General features: G+C 42.5%; 1 protein-coding gene across 1 annotated transcript in view; it reads left to right on the forward strand.

The window, feature by feature from the left end:
* The first annotated feature begins 608 nt into the window (after positions 1-608).
* LOC120860210 (glycine dehydrogenase (decarboxylating), mitochondrial) overlaps positions 609-24,089 on the forward strand; it is an 80,839-nt gene continuing 57,358 nt past the window's right edge. Inside the window, exons 1-3 of the mRNA XM_040235990.1 lie at positions 609-1,071; positions 1,632-1,710; positions 21,506-21,641. Coding sequence (XP_040091924.1) covers positions 817-1,071; positions 1,632-1,710; positions 21,506-21,641 — 470 coding nt within the window. The 5' untranslated portion in view covers positions 609-816. The remainder of the gene's footprint in view (positions 1,072-1,631; positions 1,711-21,505; positions 21,642-24,089) is intronic.

The raw sequence follows: 24,089 nt of genomic DNA on the forward strand, positions 1-24,089 counted from the left end.
CACACACACACACACACACACACACACACACACACACACACACACACCGCGGGGGGAGAGAGCAGGGCGGGAAAGGGGAAAAGAGAAAAGTTCAAGGCTAGTGTTACGGTTGTAGTTTCAATGTACGATCTCTTTTTAAATACTATCCAGCTCTGTTGGATGCGGAAACCGAAGCTCAGAGGTTGGATTACTTGTTCATGATTCTACAGCTATATAAGAACTCTCATCTGTGCATTATTGGTTTCCACGAGGTATGACAGGGAGATACCCTAAAATTAAGAGACTAACTCTATGAGTTTGGCCTCCCTGTCGGAATCACCTTCCATTTCAGCTGAATCCCCCAGGCACTTCGCCTGTGCCCTCGGGCACCGAGCGCAGGGAGCTCCCGGTCCTTGCATCCACTAGAGATGGAGCAGGGGTAACTGAGGATGGAAGGCTCTGCGAGACGAGCCGCGGGAGCCCGCGGAGGGCCTGAGGAGGGGGTAGGGAAAGGGGGCAGGGTCTGCCCTGCCCCGCCCTTCCGTTCACTCTCATTGGCCGTGCGTTCACTGGGCCTATCCCACTGCCCACCCCCAGAACGACGCTTAAAGTGTGCGAAGCAGGTGCTTCGAGAGGAGTAACAAGTTTGCGCGCGTGTCCGGGATTGGCGTGGCACCCATTCATTGCCTCTGAACATCCATCTGTCCCTTCGGTCATCCTTCGGGAAGGGGCTCCAGCCACCTGGGGGCAGCCGCCACCCAGGGGACTACGACCAGAAAAAGAGCAGAAAGCCCGGCTGAGCCTCGCGGGCCCAGGCAGGGGACGGTGACGACCACCATGCAGACGTGCGCCAGGGCCTGGGGGCTGCGTCTGGGTTGCGGAGTCGGGGGCGGCCGCCGCCTGGCTGGAGGAGCTGGCCCCCGGTGGGCGCCGAGGGGCCGTGACAGAAGTAGCGGCGGCGGGGATAGCGGCGGGGCCGGGGCCTCGCGCCTCCTCGAGCGCCTCCTCCCCAGACACGACGACTTCGCTCGGAGACATATCGGCCCCGGGGACAAAGACCAGAAAGAGATGCTACAGGCCCTGGGGCTGGCGGTAAGGACCCCAACCCAGCTCTCCCGGGCCTCACCCCCGCCCCGCCTTCAGCCCGCACGGCCTCCTGGCCCCCACCAGAAGCCCCGCTTCGCTTCACTTGGGACCTGCACCCTGGTCCGGGGCTCTGGTGCGGAAGCCAGCGCGCGTGCTCGGTCCGCGTGCCCCAGACTTCTCCCACCAGCTTACTTTCTCCTCCACCAGCTCACTTTCTCCTCCACCAGCTCTTCGCGCCTCAAAATCGTATATTTTACAACCTAGTTCGGCCCTGCTGATGAGCTCTAACTTTGCAAGAGAAGGACCCCCCGATTTATCCAGTTATTCCCGATTGCCCACCGAAATCCAAGCCAGAGTGGCCGAATTACTACCCTAATTATTCCGCCCCCCCGAGTGATTTTTGGTTTGTTAAAGTTGTCCTTTTTAAAAAGAAACTCTTTTTAAAAATTAGACCATTTAAGTGAAGTCCCCACAAGCCTTTGTATATGCAAAATACAGAGGTGACTTTTAGCTCAGAAGCACTTTCCTCTGCCTTCAGTGTTCACGAGCTTGCATTTTAATTTTAGAGCGTTGATGAACTGATCGAGAAGACCATCCCTGCCAGCATCCGCCTGAAAAGACCCTTGAAAATGGATGACCCTGTCTGTAAGTAACCGGGAGACTCCATTTGCTCTGGCCTGTTTTGTCTTCTGTGGTTTCTGAAAGTCCATCTGTGGGTCAGCATGGCTCAGGAGGGAAACTGTTTATTAAGATAAAACAGTGCTGGGTACCGCACGGGGCGGGAGAGGGTGCAATATATTCGGCTCCCTGGAATAGTCCTCTGTCTCAGCTCTCCGCAAGGAGCCAGCAAACTTCCTGGGGCGGGGGCGGGGTGGGGCTGGGGAAGGCAGTGCACAAGCAAGTGTGGAGGATTCCCAACTCGCCAGGCACCTGTCCAGGTATGATTCGCCCATCCTTTGGCTTGGGAGTTGTCCTCACTTCTCTGCAGATGGGGATACTCAGAAGGGAAAAAAGAACGCCTACAGTCTTGAAATAGGGGAGTGACAAAAATGGGAGACCCAGACATCTGGCCTCCTACCTCAAGGTTATTTATATCACAGTAGCTTCCAATTGTTCCATCTCAGATCCAAATTTTATTATTTATACCCACTGAAGGGCACCAGTACTTTTAAAGTCTGAATGATTTTTAAGAAATCTTAATTTACCCATAGACTCTCTTAGAATTTTATTTTATATTTAAAAATATTTTAATGGTCTCAAGATTATTTGACATCTATGACTGAGCAAGAATTCACACAACACACACAAAATTCAAGTGGAGAGGCAGAGCTGAATTTTTTTTTTTTAATAGGAAAGTATTCTCCTGGTTTTGAATCATAAAAATGCTGTCTTCTGAGGTCAAGGGAAGAGAAGACAATTGGTTTGCTTTAGGTCTGGGGACAGAAAAGATATGTGGAAAGTAGGCTTTATTTTGTTTTCAAGTATACAACTTGAGTTATGAAGCAGGTCCAGCCCCCAGCTGACTGATGCTATAATTCAGGCTGTGCTGTGGGCTGCTCCCTTTATTGGTGTCATATCTGAACCATTTCCCCTGATGGAAGGGACCTTGTTCATAGAAGAAAATATGAACTTTTTGTCCGCTTGAACTGATTGAGACCTGGGGATGCCTGGAAGCCTTATCTATTTCAACTTTAGGAAGTCAGATTCATTGGATGTTTAGCATAGTTATATGTTTTTAAAGCAAATCATCAGTGAATATTTTAACAAATAAATTTCTTCCTGAGTCTTTCAAAGTCACAAAATGCTTAGGTCAGCCCTTTTACTATGTACTGTAAAATGTTCTTTAAGAGCATCAGAGTCTAGGAACCATGGCCAAGTCATCTAGCCTCTTGTAGTGTCACTGCCTGTTTCCAGCTGAATAATTTGAACCTTGGGAGATTCCATTTCTCCCCCTTCCTTTGGAAGCAGACTTCTGATAAGTAATTTATAATTTATGTGTAAACTTTAAACCCAGCTTCTGTGAAGTTTGGGGCTGCTTCCATCTGGTTAGACTGAGGTGACTCAGAAAATATTGCACTGGCAGGAGTCTCCCTTGCCCTGAAGTAGAATGGTTCTCCCAACAAAGCTTGCTTCCTGGAAGTGAGCTGGGAGTGGGGATAGGGAGGATGGGGGTGCAGAATGGATCAGAAAGGCATCAGTGTTTTACTCTGCAATGGTTATTGAATGTGCTCCACGTGGGGAGAGCAAATTGGTGCAGGTAATCTCTAGTAGAAGCGTTTTCATTTACTAGTGGAGCAGCGTGATCCAAACCTGGTTTCACACAAAAGCTGAGTGCCCGTGTTCTACCATAATCAGAGGAATCCTAGACCAAATATAGGTTCACTGGGTAGAGAGAAAACTAAGAGCTAGTACATGTCTTAAATCCCTCATTGCTGAATAAAAGAAGATTGTGAGAGCTGTAAGCAGTATGGAGATACTTGGGTTCTTATTTATAACTTTATGACCTCAAACCATTATGTAGTACTTAGCATGTACTGGGCTTTAAAAACATTTTTAAAATGTTTTTCATATATTAATTAAATCCTTATTACAACCCTATGAGGTAACTGTCATTATCAACTCTGACTTAAAATGAACAAACCAGTCCTTCCCTAGTGGTCCAATGGTTAAGACTCTTCGCTTCCAACGCAGGGATCTCTGGTCAGGGAACTAGGATTCTACATGTGTGTGGCGTGGCCCAAAATAAATACAAAAACCATGACATACAGGGGGTAAAAATCATGCCCAACGTCACCACTGGTAAGCAGTGGAGGCAGAATTCAACGCATACAGTGCAGGCCCTGTTCACACTGCAGTCCTCTCCATTGTCCCCTAAAGTAGAAAATCCTTGTCCTGACGCTTCCTCAGTATCCAGTTTACAGGTGTGCACAAGCCCAACACACTGGAATCACTCCACCAGCTGCCCTAGTGGAAATGCCACAGTAGGCTGAGAGCCCAGGTCTGAGAACACTCAGGCCCACTGCCAGGGCGAGGGAAGGGGTAAGAGAGGTGCAGGGTCAGAGCTGGGTGTAGAGTAGTAATGCTCTGTTGGATGAGGCCAGGGGAGACTGCTGTAGCCAGAGGGAACAGATTGTACAGGACAGAGTAGGCTGACAGAGTCAGGGAAGCATGGATGGTTCGGCTGTCATGCAGGAGGCTCCCCCTCCCCTCGGACATGTAAGGAAGTGCCTTGAAAGAATGCCTTGATCTCAGTCTTGATCTTCACAGTAAGCCATACTTAAAGCTACTTGTTCATCCCATTCAAGTGAACCCCCACCCTCCACTGGCATACACAAAGGAAAAAATGAGGATTTATGTCAATGGAAACATTCGTTTCTCCAGATGGTGCCATTATGAATGATTTTAGACTTCTTTTTATTCTTCTGTTTTTTCTAGATTTTCTACAGTAACTATGTATTTATTTTGCAATTAATATAAAACTTAAAATACTTTATGAATCGCACTGCTCACTTTCAGCTATGATATGTTTCTCTGTGTAGTATTTTCAGTGAAGTCATCTCAAGTGAACCAGACTGAAGTAGCCCTCAGGTTTACAGAAAATTGCACATTGCTTATTATGAGCATCCTTATTAGGAAGAGAGAGGAAACACTAAACCCTTAAATGTTCAAGTTATTTGACCTGAACTGGGCAGCTGAGCTGTCAGAATGGACTTTTGGTGGAATATTGTTTAGAGTGATTTTAACAAATGGTTAATGGAGGGCAGTGAGCAAAGGGTGCAGTGTTGTGCAATGCAGCTGCAGGTGGCAACTCTGTCACCCAGGTGACCCACTCTTCTGAACTGACCCCAAGGACACCGACAGGGCATCTGTTCTCCTGGCTGTGGATATCAGTTATCTTTCAGCTGGACTAAGTCTGTGGTCAGGTGCAGCCTGCAGTCTGTGACGAATCTCTCCTTTGGCCATTTCTGGCTTCTTGAGATCCCAGCATATATGAATTATTATTTCATCTTTAGGATAATTCTGATGGATTCTTCTTATACAACTGTGGAAATAAACAAAGACCAGCCAAAGGAGAAAAGCAAAGGCACTTTATTCTGAACTTGCTATAGAAGTCAGCCTTTTGTTTTACAGAGGAGTAGGAAGGCCTTCAGGAGGACCCTGTTGGCCTGAGCAAGATGTAGGTAGGCCAACAAAAGCAAGTCTTCCATCTAAAGCAAGATTTTCCTTGTGATTGCTTAAGGCTGTTTGTTCAGCTTTGTCTGGTTGGTTCTAGATTGGAAGCAGGGACCAAGATTAGTGAAGTTGTCAGTTATTAATCAAGACCTGGCTCTTTTGGGCCAATTGCTAGAGAAGTTATTGTTTATTTTCTGCCATTGTCGCTGGAGATAGCAAAAGACAGCTTTCTGCAAGTCTAGTCTGTAGCAAGCTGGCTCAGGGGTGGTTTATTGTGGATTAGGGGGTTGGTTTCCTGAGCAGGTTGCTGCAAGTGGTAGGTGAAAATTTTATAGTTATATATGGTCTGGCCATTATCTGTTTGTATGTTTAGACTCTCATAGTAGTCTGTTGTCCTTATATTTTTGTCATTAATTCTTAAGGGGCAGACCCCTACTGATCTGACCGAAAGCTTGTACAGTCAACCTATTATCTAAATTGTGAGTGTTTATGACTGTTTACTATTGGCAAGGCATTGCGAGGATAAATGTATGAATAAACATAATCACTATCTTCAGTGGGCTTACGTCTTAATGTGACTTGAGTTCAAAAGTTAAAATGTCCAAGATGTCATAAGAACTATGAATAAAATGCTGTAAATGTACAGAAATGATGTGAAGTTGAATAGAAAAACTGGGATTTCTGAAAGCAGTGTAAAAAGTTGAAATATATCTTTTATAGATCTCTCCTCTATCTACAGAAACAAAGACAATATCTTTTTATTGACTATGTATTTTTTTTGTGTGTAAATATGTTATTATAAGAAGGAGAAAACTCAAAAAGGCAGCACCTTCAGTGAGAAAAATAAGATGGCAAAATTCAATGTGCTGGGCATGATTACAGAATTATTTGCATATTATTATAGTCTCATCTTTGATGGCATCTTAATAGAATAATTACACTGATGATTTGGGGGATTCTGGGATATTTTTTAACACCACGAAGCAGTATTTCAATTCTCAGGGGGCATCCTACAATTTAAATCACTTCTGACACTGTCTACCTGCATATAGCATCAGACTTCACATATTAACCCCCCATGACTGCCCCCACTTCAGATGTCAATCACAAGTCAGGATTGTCACCTGTGCTTCTGACCTGTGCTCAGTCCCTCAGTTATGTCCACCTCTTTGCAACCCCATCAACTGTAGCTCACCAGGCTCCTCTGTTCATGGAATTTTCCAGGCAAGAATATTGGAGCAGGTCGCCATTTCCTCCTCCAGGGGATCTTCCTGACCCAGGGATTGAATGAGTCTCTTGTGTCTCCTGCATTGACAGGCAGATTCTTTACCATTGCAGCACTGACTAATGAGCTATAAGTTGGATTCCTTCCTCTTGTTCAATTAATTTGCTAGAGTGGCTCACGAAATACACAGAAATGTTTCCTTATGTTTACCAGTTTATTAGAAGGATGTTATAAGGGATACAGGTGAATACCTGAATGAAGAGATACATAGGAGAGGCGAAAGGTACAGAGGGTGGCAGAGGATGAGATGGTTAAATACCATCACCAATTCAATGAACATGAATTTGAGCAAACTCCGGGAGATAGTGAAGGACAGAGAAGCCTGGCATGCTGCAGTCCGTGGGGTTGGACATGACTAAACAACAACATAGGGTGGGGTCTGAAAGGGTCCCAAGCACAGGAGCTTTTGTCCCCATGGGACTGGGATGCATCCCTTTCCCACCACAGGAATGTAGTAGCCATTCTAGAAGCTCATCAAATCTGTTGTTTTTATAGAGCTTACTCTTCAGCTCCTATGCCCTTCCTACTGTAGAGGTCAATGGGTGGCCCTGAGAGTTGACCTTTCTAGTCACTTGGCCTTTCTGCTGACCAGCCCTGTGCTGAGGCTACTTAGGCACCCCACCCTCATCTATGACACCACCCTTATAGCAGAAAGCGAAGAACTAAAGAGCCTCTTCATGAAAGTAAAAGAGGAGAGTGAAAAGTTGGCTTAAAACTCAACATTCAGAAAACTAAGATCATGGCATCCAGTCCCATCACTTCATGGCAAATAGATGGGGAAACAATGGAAACAGTGAGAGACTTTCCTTTTGGGGCTCCAAAATCACTGCAGATGGTGACTGCAGCCATGAAATTAAAGGATGTTTGCTCCTTGGAAGAAAAGCTGTGACCAACCTAGATAGCGTATTAAAAAGCAGAGATTTCTTTGCCAACCAAGGTCCATCTAGTCAAAGCTTTGCACCAAGTGAGAAATCTCACTCTTTGTAAAGTATCATTTTGAGCATTAACATGTTTTGGACTATCAACTTAAATAAAGAGGTAAACTGAATAAAGAACCTAAATAAAGAGGTAAGCAAGCTCAAATTACCAGAAATTTGAGTTTATTTGGAAGTAGCAGAGGAATTACAGTTTGGGAGACACATGCTGTAGAAGCTGCAAAGTTAGTTGAAGGTCTAGGGTAGGTTGTGTTTGTGGGCAGGGAGCACAAAGAGAGGGCCATCCAGCTGGAACCCAGACAGTAAGTTTGTTGGCTTGATTATGGAGAGATTTTTGGTGGATGTTCGTTGGTCTGGAGATAAGTCCCAGCCTTGTAGAAATCAGGTATTTATAGGAAATCAATTTCTCAGTCCTCAAGTTCCATTCTTCCGAGGGAGCAGGTATGAGATTCTCCATTTTCATATCCTTAGATTCCATTTTGGATTGGAATCCTTTCACAGGACTTTCTTATTTTTTGACATACAAACATACAAACATGCTGACATAAGGTGATGAGGCACCAAATAGGTCATGTGATTGAGACAAAGAACTTAAAATATAAAACAACTTTTTCCCCTTCACCTTGGTAAAGGATCATGGAATTCATCCAGCATCATCAAAGATTTTATATAAATGAAATTCTTTAACAATATTTTAAAGTATTGGTTCTTCTTTGGAAAAGGTGCTCTATTCCTTATCTCTTGCTTTATAAGAAATTACAAAACACTGGCTTAAAACAACAGCAAACATTTATTATCCTCATAGATTCTGAGGTCGGGAATCCAGAAGCAACTAAACCAGGGGGTTCTGGCTCTGAGTCACTCATGAGGTTGTGGTCCCACACTGGTGGATGCTCAACCAGAGCTGGAGGAGCCAGTTCCAAGATGGCTCATTCACATGGCTGGCAAGTTGGTGCTGGCTGTCAGTGGGAGGCCCTGGTGCCTCCTCACACAGGTCAGTCCACATTCTGCTTGAGTGAGTGTCTTCACAGCATGGCAACTGGATTCATGCAGAGCCAGTGATTCAAGAGAGAAGGAAAGCCAGGCAGAAGCTATCCTTTTTGTAACCTCACCTTGAAAGTCCTGTAGTATCATTTATATCATATTCTGTTCATTAGAGTGAGTCATTAAGATTGGTCCAAATTCAAGGGAAGGGGAATTAGTTTCTACCTTTTGAAGGGAGGAGTGTGTGAATAAGATTATAGACATAATTTTTTAAAATAGACATTCCTTTTCAGAGCGGTTTTAGGTTCACAGCAACATTGAGCAGAAAGTACAGAGAAGTCCTGTATAGCCCTCGCCTCCACATATGCAGAGACTCCTTCATTGTCAATATCTTCCACCAGAATGGTACATTTGTTACAACCAGTGGACCTACAGAGACACATCATCATCACCCAGAGTCTATAGTTCACGTTAGCGTTCCCTCTTGGTGTTGTACATTCTGTGAAATGGAGCAAATGTATACTGACATGTAGCCACCATTATAGTAGCATAAAGGGTTTTTCCCTGCCCTAAAAATCTTCTGCAAACATATTTTTTAAACTATCACATTCATCTAAATTAGCATATACTTAGTATTATAAATGATAATGAATTTTACCTAACTTTAAAAAATATTCAGTGCTATAAAAATGAAATCAATTATACCATGTTTTAAATATGGCATTACTCTTGAGGACTGTTAAGGTACATAGAGCCATTTGCTCATATCGTAAATCTCCCAGCCTAGTCCCCTTTGTTACCATCGGGTTATAAACTGTTGTCCTCAAATCTACATCTATGACCTTCTCCATCCACTTTCATGCCTTATTTATTGAGAAACTTCAATAGAAAATAAGATACTGCTTAGGCACTGAGAATGCAAGAGTCAGGAGGTAAAGGGTGATAAAGATATGATCCCTGACTGTAGGTTCAGATACTGAATAGCTCCTCAGTTCTACAAATAGGGTGAATGCTTGGGCTGAGGTTATGGCATGAACAAAAGGGTGGAAGTGTGAACATGCATGGTTATTTGAGGATGGAGAGTAAACTATGTATAGAATATTGAGCTGCCGAGACGTATAGAAAGCAAGGTATGGAGGGCCCAAAGCTGTGATAAAGGATTTGTTTTCCTGTACGTAATGGGGAGGCATTGACAGTTATTACAGAAGGAAGTATACATTCAAATTGTGTTTGGCCAAGTGCCTCTGAGATACAGGCAAGGGGACCAACTGGGAGCTTATTGGAGAAGTGAGAGGTGAAATTTTAAATGTGCGTTAGTTCAGGTCTACCTGGAAGCAGTCGCTACAAGGATATTAGATATGGAAAAGTGGGAGCAGGGGAAGACTGGGGAGCTTTTAGATTGTCAGGCAGGTGGAGAAGAGGGATGAAAAGAGAATTGGGTAAGAAAAATCAGAGACTGCGACACAGATCTAAAAAATTTTGGTCAGTCTGTGTGGAGTCCTCTAGCCAAAGGCATCCTCCAGAGGAGTCCCACATCTTTACAGAAGTGGGCCTGCATTCATTCTACTGGGCTTAGTAGTTGGCTGGGAGTAGCCTGGGAAGTATGCTTTGGTACAAACATGGTGGTTGGCCCAGAGGGGCAGCAGGTTGGACTGTAGGTCAGTTTCTAGGCTGAGTGTCTTGGGGTGATGGTGATATTAACAGCATGAACAGGAAGAAGAGGAGGGTCCTGGAGGAAGATGAGACTATGAGTCTTGTTTGAGCAGAATTGAATTTGAGGTGTTGGTGGAATATGCATTTGAAGAAGCTGAAGCAGTAGATGAAAATACAAGTCTAGAGCTCAAGAGAGAGACTAGAAATGGAGTTACAGATTTAGTGACTCTTCTGAATGAATTAATGAGAGTGAGCAAGATTTCCTAGTGATGGAGTATTGGGAAGAAAGTAGAAGCCAGGACATGGGGAAATAGAGCATGGGAAAGGATGGATTGCAGAGTAGCCTGAGATGAAGTAATCCAAGAGGCCAAAGGATAAGTCTTAAGTCAGGGCTTGTGGACTCAGTGTCAAATTCTGAACTTTTTTAGGGATCAGAGAGAAGAAAGTCTACCTGATGACGTTAGGACACCCTGTGATGGGAGGAGTTTAGGGGATACCTGTCTAATGATCTGAGTGAGAGACAGAGAGGGTAAGACTGAGTATTAGAAAAGTGAGAAAGTGAACATCTGGGTAGTGAGGAACCTAAATCACCTTGCATGGAAGACCTGCTGACATTTGTTATGAGTTTGTTTGTTTGTTTTCACTGTGTTGAGTTCTTTTTTTTTTTTTCACTGTGTTGGGTCTTAGCTGCTGTGCGTGGGCTTCCTCTAATTGCAGAGAGTGGGGTCTACTCTGGTTGTGGTGCATGGGCTTCTCATTGCGGAGCACAGGCTCTAGGCACACGGGCGTCAGTAGCTGCAGCATGCAGGCTCAGTATTTGTGGCTTGCTGTCTCTAGGGCATGTGGGCGTCAGTAGCTGCAGCCCTTGGGCTCCGTAGCTGTGGCTCGAGGGCCCTAGAGCATGCAGGCTCCAGCAGTTGTGGCACACCGGCTTGGCTCCTCTGCAGCATGTAGTGTCATCCCGTCCCAGGGATGAAACCCCTGTCCCCGGCATTAGCAGGTGGCTGCCAGCAAGGAAGTTCCCTGCTGAGATCTGATGCCTTGAATCTATAAAGTTTGCGAGGGTCCCCTCATCCAACATCATTTAGTGACAGGGGAGCAGAAACAGAAATGGGATGTCTGAGTTTAGCTGAGGTGGAGGATTGGTGAAGTCAAGTGGCCAAGGACTTCAAGGCCCACACAGGCTGGGAGATGTGAGGCACACTGGGGTGGAAGCTCAGTGACCACCTTATGGGAATGAGAGTAGGGGCCTGACCTGCTAACCTGAGTCAACTCAGAGCCTTAAGGAGGCTGGTCAACAGTGAGGTTGTGAGCTGCTTGTCAGAGGGTGGGTGCTCTGGCTTCTATTCCTTATGTCCTCTTTCCCCGCCACCAAATGACACTGTGCTTTGCTTTTAGAAATCTTAGATCTGGTTTTGACTACTGAGGTTTGTTTTACTTGTTAAACGTGCAGTATTTTAATAAAAATGCAAACTGAGGATTTACTTTGTAAGGTTTCTCAATGTCTATATCATCAATATACTAACTGATTAATCAATAAGGAAAGAAAATTTTGGAAAATATGAAATTATTGCAGTCACTGAACTTATTTCACAGAACTTGCTTCATAGCTGCAAATTTCTATTTAGAAATGTTTTTCTGAAGCTTGTGCCTTTAGGGATGTGAGAACAATTTGCACATTGATTTGTCTTCGTGGATTCTGTAATGCATGATTTGTTGTGAATATTGAGCTAATTATGTGTGGGAGTTTAGGTGAATTTTCATTCACTTGCATTTTCTGAGCACCTACTATATGCCTAGCAAACCATTATGCCCCTGCCCACAAAGAGGTTATAATTTAGTTGGTGAGATTCTGGGGTGGATTACAAATTTCTCCATATGCCTGTACTCTTTGTGTATCTGCTGGGTGAGAAGGTAGAACTGTAGGGACAAAGAGCCATCAGAAACGCAGATTGGACATGCCTTGGCTCCTCCAAGCTGGAAGTACCTGACAGAGTGTTCTAATTCCTGAGGGTCATAAGGGGCTAGGTGAGGTTGGGTGTTAATTGGCTGAGCAAAAAGATGGGAAAGAGCCTGGCAGGATTGGGGATGGGGCGTCAGGCCTGTGTGGTGCTGCCCAGACCACGTCCTGATACGTGGGATGGGCTCCCCATTCCCAGTCTTACAGAGTTTTCAGTTTAGAGTTTCCATGTCCTTCTGCAGCCCACTCCAGTATTCTTGCCTGGGAAATCCCATTGACAGAGGAGCCTGGCAGTCTACAGTCCATGGAATCACAAGAGTCGGACACGACTTAGCGACTGAACAACAGCAAAATTCTGCATTATGCAGAGCTTATGGGTTGGTTTACCTTCCTGGACTGAACAGATTCTATGATTCAACAGACTGTGGTTGGACAATTTCTTCACCAGGGAAAGAAACTTGACAGATAAGAGGGAGTAGGGTTTATGGGCTGAGTAAGTGGGGTTAAGCCAGGCTTAACCCCACTTATTTATGGAGGAAGGAGAAAGGTTGACCTTAGAGAAAGGCTGCACATGCGGACGGAGTTAGAGGGCAAATTCTGGCTTTCACTCAGGAAATCAGAAAATCCTGATATATGCTGTCATCCATGGTTTGTTTATGTTGAATTGAGAGCCCCTGACCCCACCCCATGGTTCCTGAGCAGCTTTGAATCCAGGGATCTACAAGTTGGCAAGAAAAATGCTAAGTCAGTCTCTGTCCTCACATTCTAGCCCCAGCTTTTCCCTGTAGCCTCTGGCAGAAAAAGGCCTTTCTGGGCAAATTCAAATATGAGTTTGTTGGTTTTCAATCCTGCTGATTTCCTTGGAGTCCTTTTCTGAGCATCTTGCCAGGCACATGAAGGGCAGGGCGTGGGAGGGTGGCTCTTGCTGGTTGAGTGGCCGCTCCACTCTGGGTGCTGCTGGGCTGCGTGGAAAATGCTCTGAGGACAGCCAGCCACTGCGGGGACTGTAGGTATCTTCACCAGTGTATTTCACAAGGAGGATTTTGTTCTGTGCATGACATTTTAATTTAAAAATTTTTAATAATAACACAGGCATATTGTCTTGAACTAAAAAGTGTGAAAAGATACACAGGAAAAAGCAAGAAGCCTTCTCATTTATCAGTTTCTTAAGAATCATCCCAGAGCTATTCTGTTAACATATAATATGCATATACATTAATTTTTTAATATAAATGGTACAATTATATATACTCTGTAATAACTTAGGCATATTATTTTTAGATTGTCTAAAAAGCAAAAGAAAGCATTTTCCCATATGATTGTGGCAAAAACAGTCATCATATTGAGTGTTTGGGGAATGGGTTAAGAATGGGGAATAATGTGTATGTATTTGCATTTGTGTGTGTGTGTTGGAGTGTAACAGGTATCTTGACCCATATAGCCTACGTGCTCAACATTTTCCCAGTTTTTGTCAAAGTTCACATATGTGGGAAATTAAAACCTAGACCTAGCAATTTAACAGCTAAATCAGCTTATTTTCTATCAGAAAGTATATTTGGAGTAGTGGTTGGTACAGAGTTCTCCTTGATATTTTAGGTGAAAGTGACAAAGGAAAGGCTCTTTTGTGGCATTATGAAAGGAGGAAGCGTTCATTCTGAATTCTGAGAAGCAGGAACAGTGAGAGACCCACCTGCAGGTTCTCAGGGAGTAGAACCCAGGTCACTGAACTCTGTTCCTGGTACAGTAGGACCAGGGCATTATGCAATGTGCTGAGGTAGAGGAGTAAACAAGGTCAGAAGCAGGCATTTATTCCACAAGAAAAGAACTTACTGTTCAGATCGCTGAAGGATTGAGGACTTTCATGGCTGGGAAGGCACAGGACTGGCTGCTCTATGAGGCCCTAGGCAGGCATCAGGGTGTCTCTACATGGTTTTGTATTTTTTTTATTGGAGTATAGTTGGCTTACAAAGTTGTGTTAGTTTCTGGTGTACAGCAAAATAATTCAGATACATTTATGTGTGTATATGTATGAATTATATTGTTTTTCATATTCTTTTCCATTATGGTTTATTATAGGCTATTGAATATAGCTCCCTGTGTTAAACAGTAGGACCTTGTTTATCCATTGAAGTGTTTTTTAATGGACATTCCCTTTCTCATTCTGTCCCATTTCCTCCCTGGTTTGTTTCATTGTCCTTCACATTCAGGAATATGGTTACTGGAATTGGGCCTGTTGACAGGAGGAAGCTGTTTTTGTCAAGTTGGAAGAACAAGAGTGAGGAGTGTGTGCTCTTGTGGGGTTCACTCTGGGGGGAAGTTGATCTTGCTTCCTCCTCTTTGTCCACACAGCTTTCTTTGGGCTGTGCTGTCCAGCATTCATATGACACAACTGCCTTTTTAAAATGCTTATCTTACTATATGGGGGGAGAAAGCTGCCACTTTGGAATGAAGCATCCCACGCTATTTTCTCTAGAAAGGAATTCATTTCCAAGGAAGAAAGGAATGTAATCTGTTGTGAAGTACAATGGGGTACATTGCATGGTTAGGATTGGGGCTTTTATTTAGACCAATCATGACCCCAAACTTGCTCTTAGAGACTGTTTCTACTGTGTTCCATTTCAGACAGGTTCAGCAGTAGACCTCTATAGTGGACTTCCCCTTTTTCTTCCCTTTTCTCCATGCCTGTTGAATCTTGGCATCACTTAACATATTAACTCAAACCCTGGGATCCTAAATGCACTCACTGAGTTGGCTCTTCTGCTGATTGGACCAAAGTAAGATTTCATTAGTAGGTATGAGAAATGGTGACCAGCTAACAAACATTAGAAATAATTCAGACACTCACTAAGTTGTGTGTTTGGAAAGTGGTTTTTATTAAATGTGAATGGTAAAGTCTGAAGTCTAGATTTTCTTGATAAAATTGATTTTTATTGAAATACAGTTGATTTACAATGTATACAGTAAAGTGATTCAGTTATATATCAACACATATTACTGAATTCTTTTCCATTATAGATTATTAGAAGACACTGAATATAGTTCCCTGTGCTATACAGTAGGTCCCTGTTGTTAATCTATTTTATATATAGGAGTGTATATCTATTAATCCCCAATTCCCAATTTATCCCTCCTTCCCCTTTTCCTTTTGGTAATTGAAAGTTTGTTTTCTGTGTCTGTGAGTCTATTTCTCTTCTGTAAATAAGTTCATTTGTATCATTTTTTAAACCACACATATAAGTGATATTGTATAGTATTTGTCTTTCTCTTTCTGATTTAGTATGTTAATCTCTAGGTGAGGTCTTGATTTTATCACAGTAAGAAGCAGTTTAACTCTGTTCTTCAAGTCACAGACTGTCTTGGCTTCTATCTGGTCATGATGAGCAATGGATGAGTGAATGGTAAAGTTTTCTCAGACCATATAACTTTCAGAAGCATGACCAAGTACTTGCCCTACCCTTGGTGGTTCACCAGTGTCCATTAGCTCGATGTACAAAGACTACTCATTTTATCAACTCACTGTGTCCCCAGTAGAATGTAAATTGATCATCAAGACCAGGCTGTGATGAAGACCAATCAAGGAATACAATTGTCCCTCAGTATCCAGGAAGGATTGGTTTCTGCCCCCCTCCCCAACCCTACCCCCACACCTCCCACCCTTAATGGATACCAAAATTGTTAAGTCCCTTATATAAAATGGTACAGTATTTGCATATAACCTACACACAACCTCCCCATATACTTTAAATCATCCCTAGATTACTTAAAATACCTAATACACTGTAAATAGCAAGGAGAGATAAGAAAACTTTTCTCAGGGATCAATGCAAAGAAATAGAGGAAAATAATAGAATGGGAAAGACTATAGATTTGTTCAAGAAAATTAGAGATACAAAGGGAACATTTCATGCAAAGACAGGCACAATAAAGGACAGCAATGGTATGGACCTAACAGAAGCAGAAGAACAGGTGGCAAGAATGCACAGAAGAACTACACAAAAAAGATCTTCATGACCCAGATAATCACGATGGTGTGATCAGTCACCTAGAGCCAGACAGCCTGGAGCATGAAGTCAAGTGGGCCTTAGGAAGCATTACTACAAACAAAGCTAGTGGAGGTGATGGAATTCCAGCTGAGCTGTTTCAAATCCTGAAAGATGATGCTGTGAAAGTGCTGCTCTCAATATGCCAGCAAATTTGGAAAACTCCGCAGTGGCCACAGGGCTGGAAAAGGTCAGTTTTCATTCTAATCCCAAAGAAAGGCAATGCCAAAGAATGTCCAAACGACCACACAATTGCACTCATCTCACATGCTAGCAAAGTAATGCTCAAAATTCTCTAAGCCAGGCTTCAATAGTATGTGAACTGTGAACTTCCTGATGTTCAAGCTGGATTTAGAAAAGTCAGAGGAACCAAAGATCAAATTGCCAACATCCGTTGGATCATTGAAAAAGCAACAGAGTTTAAAAAAACATCTACTTCTGCTTTATTGACTACTCCAAAGCCTTTGACTGTGTAGATCACAACAAACTGGAAAATTCTTAGAGATGGAAATCCCGGACCACCTGACCTGCCTCCTGAGGAATCTGTATGCAGGTCAAGAAGCAACAGTTAGAACCAGACATGGAACAATGGACTGGTTCAAAATTGGGAGGACTGTGTCAAGGCTGTATACTGTCTTCCTGCTTGTTTAACTTAAATGTAGAGTACATTAAGTGAAATGCTGAGCTGGTTGAAGCTTAAGCTGGAATCAAGATTTCTGGGAGAAATATCAATAACCTCCCGTATGCAGATGACACCACCCTTATGGCAGAAAGTGAAGAACTAAAGAGCCTCTTGATGAAAGTGAAAGAAGAGAGTGAAAAAGCTGAGCTTAAAACTCAACATTCAAAAAACTAAGATCATGGCACTCGGTCCCATCATTTCATGGCAAATAGGTGGGGAAACAGTGGCAACAGTGAAAGACTTTATTTTCTTGGGCTCCAAAATCACTGCAGATGGTGACTGCAGCCATGAAATCAAAAGACACTTTCTCCTTGGTAGAAAAGCTATGACAAACCTTAGACAGCATATTAAAAAACAGAGACATTGCTTTGCCTACAAAGGTCCATCTAGTCAAAGCTATGGTTTTTCCAGTGGTCATGTATGGATGTGAGAGTTGGACTATAAAGAAAGCTGAGCACCAAAGAATTGATGCTTTTTTAACTGTGGTGTAGGAGAAGACTCTTGAGAGTCCCTTGGACTGCAAGGAGATCCAACCAGTCAATCTTGAAGGAAATCAGTCCTAGATATTCACTGGGAGGACTGATGCTGAAGCTGAAGCTCCAATATTTGGGACACCTGTTGCAAAGAACTGATACACTGGAAAAGCCCCTGATGCTGGAATAGATTGAAGGCAGAAGAAGGGGATGACAGAGGATGAAATGGTTGGATGGCATCACCGACTCGATGGTCATGAGTTTGAGCAAGCTCTGGGTGTTGGTTTTGGACAGGAAAGCCTGGTGTGCTGCGGTCCATGCAGTCACAGAGTTGGATGCGACTGAGAGACTGAACTGAACTGAACTACATACAACCACCCCATATACTTTAAATCATCCCTAGATTACTTATAATACCTAATACAATGTAAATGGTATATAAATAGCTTTAATTACAATGTGAATGCTATCTCAGTTCAGTTCAGTTCAGTCGCTCAGTCATGTCCGACTCTGCGACCCCATGAATTGCAGCACACCAGGCCTCCCTGTCCATCACCATCTCCCGGAGTTCACTCAGACTCAAGTCCATCGAGTCCGTGATGCCATCCAGCCATCTCATCCTCGGTCGTCCCCTTCTCCTCCTGCCCCCAATCCCTCCCAGCATCAGAGTCTTTTCCAATGAGTCAACTCTTCTCATGAGGTGGCCAAAAATACTGGAGCTTCAGCTTTAGCATCATTCCTTCCAAAGAAATCCCAGGGCTGATCTCCTTCTGAATGGACTGGTTGGATCTCCTTGCAGTCCAAGGGACTCTCAAGAGTCTTCTCCAACACCACAGTTCAAAAGCATCAATTCTTTGGCGCTCAGCCTTCTTCACAGTCCAACTTTCACATCCATACATGACCACAGGAAAAACCGTAGGCTTGACTAGACGGACCTTAGTCGGCAAAGTAATGTCTCTGCTTTTGAATATACTATCTAGGTTGGTCATAACTTTCCTTCCAAGGAGTAAGCGTCTTTTAATTTCATGGCTGCAGTCACCACCTGCAGTGATTTGGAACCCCAAAAAATAAAGTCTGACACTGTTTCCCCTGTTTCCCCATCTATTTCCCATGAAGTGATGGGACCGGATGCCATGATCTTCGTTTTCTGAATGTTGAGCTTTAAGCCAACTTTTTCACTCTCCTCTTTCACTTTCATCAAGAGGCTTTTTAGTTCCTCTTCACTTTCTGCCATAAGGGTGGTGTCATCTGCATATCTGAGGTTATTGATATTTCTCCCAGCAATCTTGATTCCAGCTTGTGTTTTGTCCAGTCCAGCATTTCTCACGATATACTCTGCATAGAAGTTAAATAAGCAGTGTGACAATATACAGCCTTGACGTACTCCTTTTCCTATTTGGAACCAGTCTGTTGTACCATGTCCAGTTCTAACAGTTGCTTCCTAACCTGCATACAGATTGTTCAAGAGGCAGGTTAGGTGGTCTGGTATGCCTATCTCTTTCAGAATTTTCCACAGTTTATTTTCCACACAGTCAAAGGCTTTGGCATAGTCAATAAAGCAGAAATAGATGTTTTTCTGGAACTCTAGCTGTAAATATGATGTAAATGATATATAAATAGCTGCCAACACATGACAAAATCAAATTTTGCTTTTTGGAATTTTCTAAAAAGTCTTTTTTCCGGGATGTTTCTGATTCTTGCTTGAACTCCATAAATTTGGAAGCTGTGGATCCTGGAGGGCCTGCTATGTTCACATTGGCCTCAAGCCTGGAGGATCCCAGGGACAGGGGAGCCTGCTGGGCTGCCGTCTATCGGGTCGCAAAGAGTCAGACACAACTGAAGTGACTCAGCAGCAGCAGCAGCAGGTGGAGGCAGAGCCCACAGGAGCTTGGAAAGTTTGATCCTGTAGTGATTAGAGTATGTCTGTTACAGGATTAAAAACTTGTATGTCTCAAGTTTGAACATATTTATGCTTCTAACTCTTATCTATAATTAATTATTTTGCTGTTCTTTTATGGTAATGGCCTCTAAATTTTTTCAAGTGTTTTATCCAGGTGTGTAAGATGGTGGCAACTGTGAGTGGTGCTGCTATGTATCTGGAGGCCCTGAACTGATATAGGATGTGGCAGTGGGTCCCTGGCTAGTAGAGGGGGTGGTGAAGGCATACGTGCAGGATAGGACGAGGGAAATAGGAGGCTGTAAGAGGCAGGAGGCTGCAGAACCAATGGACAAGAAAGGCACTGTGCTGTCACTGAGGTTCTTTCACTGGACACACGAGCTTGCACTAACATCTTCAGCCCTGCTGGGAGGTAGGAGAGAATGTGTTTTTTTGCAAAAGGAAAAGTCAGATTCCTCCACCATTCTAGTTGAGAGTTTAGGGTCTCCAGATAAACATCAGCATCTCTCATAGCAGCTCCTGATGTTTTATGTACTTGTCTAGGTCCTAGGGAGAGGATACAGTTTAACTCACAACACTCCCTGGCCCCTCTCCCTCCTGGACTATTGTGCTGGCCTCTTACTATCTCTCCCTATTTTCAGAGTCTCCCCTCTGACCCATCCACACTACCAGTAGAATCATATTCTGTTATGTGGGGAAAAATTATATTATTCAACACTCTTTGTCGCTCAAAGGTTAACCTCTTGATTTGACAAAGTCCTTCAAAGACTGTTCTCATTTGAGGGCTGGACCTTTTGTCCTCCTGGCATAGTATGGAACAGGGACCTGTCCTCCTTGCACAGGATCTTAATTGAAGCTGGCCTTGCTGAGTTGGGTGTCTGCCAGGCACTGCTAATTAGTCTCCCTTCCTACTGGGCTTCTCAATCACCGGACCCTAAGAAGACTTTGGAAAGTGACTGCATTTCTTGCATGATTATTCCTAAGGATACTGTACTTGGGTATCTCTTTAGATACTGTTTTATTGTACATTCACTTTTATGTCCTAAACTTTCAGTGAAAGAAGGCAAGATTGTCCATTATAAGGCAGTTGGGTTATATTTACTCATGAAATTGATACTTACAAACTGATACTTCTCTCTTTTGTTAGCCTAGTCTGACAAACTGACACATCTCTCTTGAAATTTATTTACTGTGAAAACAAATGGGATGGGAGGGCATGGCCAAGGGTGAAAATGTTTTCACTGAGGATAAAGGAGGATTAATGAGAATAATAGTCACTTAAGAGTTCAGTAGAATTAAAACATTGGGAAGCATTTTCCTAGCCCGTTTGCTATCTTAGATGGCTGTGCCTAGATTTGTAACAATAAAATCAATAAATTCCAAGATTCAGTGACTGAGTCCCTGAGATCTTAAAGCGGGTAGACATTTGCCTAAGTAGCTAAATCTCACTTACACTTTAGTAGCTATATGCGTATGATCTAACTATATGCAGAGGGGCAGAGAAAGAAGCATGTAGGTAATCTGTATCTAGAAAGTAGCTTTCAGTATAAGTGCTATAAATGTAGGAGATCTCAGTCTGGCCCATTGGCGAAAGTATTGAAGTTGGAGTTCAACTCGGTAGTTAATTTAAAGCTGCATAGCCTTAGCTGAGTGATCCTCTTCAAGCCTCAGTTTCCAGAGCTATGTGGAAGACATTTGGTACAATTCCTGGCAAAGAGTAGCTTAACATGGCAGATGCCAATTATTATTTTGTTATTATATGAATGACCCAAAACAGGGTCTTGCCTGTATCTGAGAACTTTTATAATTACTCCTTAATTACCTTAGTGCCTTAATGAAAATGCTGGTTAAAACTGCATGTGGTTCTTTTATTATAATTGATATTTTCTTGGTTGAGTGAAGGGTCTTTTATAAGTTATAGCTATAAGTGATCAGCTACTTAAAAAAGATCCTTCATATGTGTTATTTAAGACATACCAACTATTGGCATAAGGCAACTTAAAAGGGTAAATACTATTTACTAAAAGCAGAAATTTTATTTAGTGTAAATAAAACGTGAAGGGAGCAGAAAAAACCTGGAATGAGGCAAGTGTTAAAAATTGAGAAATTCTGTCAAACAACACCAAAAAAAAGAAAAGCCACAAAAAACTGTGAAGAGTAACTGAGGGCTGTATGGCAATTTTTTTTTTTCAGATTTCTGCATCTAGTTCTTAGTGTTGCTAAGAGGATGATTCTTATATTTTCCATATAGCTGTTCTCCTCATGTCAATATTGAAAAAAACTAAGGCTTTAAACTATACCTAGAGCTCTCTTTGAGATATTTTCTCTCTGTAACATTTCTTTCTTTCCCACAATCAGGTGAAAATGAAATCCTTGCAACTCTGCATGCCATTTCCAACAAGAATCAGATCTGGAGATCATATATTGGCATGGGCTATTATAACTGCTCAGTACCACAGACAATTTTGCGGAACTTACTGGAAAACTCAGGATGGTAATGTATTTCTTGATGAGAAACATGAGTGCTGTGATTTGATCTGCATGACTCTTCTGTGCCCCAACTTCCTTCCACTCCCCGCCAAAGTCTCAGAACTTGCCATTGTGTGTTGCGCAGGGCACAGGCTAGACTGGGTAGGAAGCACAGTATCTTTCTGTCTTTGTCTGCCTTTGCATAAGCACACAGGTAGTGCTGGTTGGTGAGGACATTTGTCCTAGATACAGTGAATCACGTCCCATCATTAGAGGAGCCAGATCTGGCCTAATCACTCCTGCACTGCTGTTAGTTTCAGTATGGTTCATTTCTTTATTAATAGGAGAACAAGAATAAACTGTCAAAGAACTAGTGTTCTTGCTAAGTGTGTGTGTGCACGTGTGTGTATGTATGTGTGTGTGTGTGTGTGTGCGCGCGTGCTCATACATGCACCTGCGGAAGTATTTGTATTTCTGAGGGCTTTGTTTCCACTGGGGTATTGGTAAAAGTTTGGATGGTAAGTTTGATTTCAAAAGCAAATGGCCTGTCTCCTCGTCCTTACAAAACAAGCCTCAAGAGTACATGAACGGACTGCACATTCCAGCCGTCTGAATACTGGCCAGCAGTCTCGGCTCTTGGTGGCCGAACAGAACATTGACCATATTGCTTCCTGGCTGTGAGGGGATGTGTTCATTTACTTTAGAGCCACCAGAGTTTTGAGAGGTGGACAGTGCTGTTTGCTTTTCAGTCCTAGTTTTGGGGTGATTTTAAGTATTGTTCCTTTGTATTCTCCGAAAGCTGATCTGAACCAGAGGGTGATACCGGCCCTCGTCAGCCAGGACAGGGCGGGCTGTGCACATGAGGGTGGGTAGACTTCACATTATCACCCTTCTGAATGGTTGTCATAGAGATGGAACCAACAAATTCCGCTGACGTGAGGTGAAAATAAATGAGTAACATAGCCTCCAGAGAATACAAACATTTGGGCTCTTATAAGAAAATTTACATTAGGCCTAGATTATACTTCATGGGATCTACTTTTGAAATTTTCAATTGCTGATAATATCAGTTAACAAATATCAAAACATTTACATTTTCTTTGTGACTGTTTCTGTTTTGTATAATGTTGGCACTGCAGTTGAATGAAAGAATCTCATGAATGTTTGTCCTACTGCAATCCCCCCCGACCTCCATTTTTTTTTTTTTTTTTGTCACAATCATAAAGAATACTGATTATTTTGGAATAAATGTTAATGCCATGTTGAATGTATCAAGCATCCTTTTTAAACAGGACAGAATGCCTTCTTGGATATGCAGATACTTTTTTGTTTTTTAATATTCAGATACATCTAGGAACAGAAACTGATTGAGTTAAAATCAGTTGGAACATAGAAATTGTAGATCACAGACATTTTCTTGATCACTGGTTGCCTGAGGCAACTAAACCCTTTTATGTAGGATGGCAGGCCCTGTGCTAGCATTTTTCTCCTGAAATGAAGGTTTATTTAGTGTCTCCAGGCTTGAGACTCACCCATCTGAGTTCATTAATAAATGATTTTTAAGACTATTTATGCCTGTTTAGTAGTGTTTAAAAAAAATGTGGACAATAAAAGAAGTTTACAAGTAAAAGTAGTAGGATCATATAATTATCATCTTTGCAAGAAAATAATTTTAAAGCTTTCAGCTTTTAGCAGTGCTAATTAGCATCAGCCTAAGCTTAGACTTAGAGCATGGAGAAAAAGGCTCAGCAAGGGAAGGGAAAAATTATATCCCAAAGTCTGTTAGCCAAGGGATAGCTAACGTCTTAGGTAGAAGGACTATGTTTGGGAGGTTTGGGGCTTTTTCCAACGGGTAATTAGGAACCTATCCCCATTCAAGCAGGAAAGTTAAACACATATTTGCACCAGAAATATTTGCTAATTTCCTGTTTTAAGCATTGTGCTAGGCTAGTAAGACAAGAAAGAAATAGGTGGATTTAGGATGACACAAAGAACATGTGTAACATAATCATCAAAAAAAGATTGTGAACATGTTCCTGACACACAGAAGATAGTTAATAAATAGTAGCCAGTGTCTTTAATATTTAGAATATAACAAATAAAAAGAAAGTAAAGATTAATCTTTCCACCCAGAGAAAACTACTGTTTACATTTTTGGTTCACACATTTCTATAAATTTACAAAACCAGGATTGTGGTATTTTATATTTTACTTTTTAAATTAATGTATCATGAGCATCTTCTATGTCAGGAAATCTCTTATATCATTTTCACAACCCATAGTATTGTATGCATGTTCTCTAATTTATTTAATCATTCTCCTTTTAGTAGACAGTTTGTTGCTCATTTTTCAATATTATATTCAGTGCTATGATGAATTCTTTGGGTGGGCTGGCTGATACATATATATGCTTGGTTTTGTGTGTGTGTGTATGTGTGTCTAATTCTGTGTCGGTCTACATGTCAAATAATAA

Source organism: Oryx dammah, unplaced genomic scaffold, assembly GCF_014754425.2.
Source record: "Oryx dammah isolate SB20612 unplaced genomic scaffold, SCBI_Odam_1.1 HiC_scaffold_11050, whole genome shotgun sequence".
NCBI classification, from domain to species: Eukaryota; Metazoa; Chordata; class Mammalia; order Artiodactyla; family Bovidae; genus Oryx; species Oryx dammah.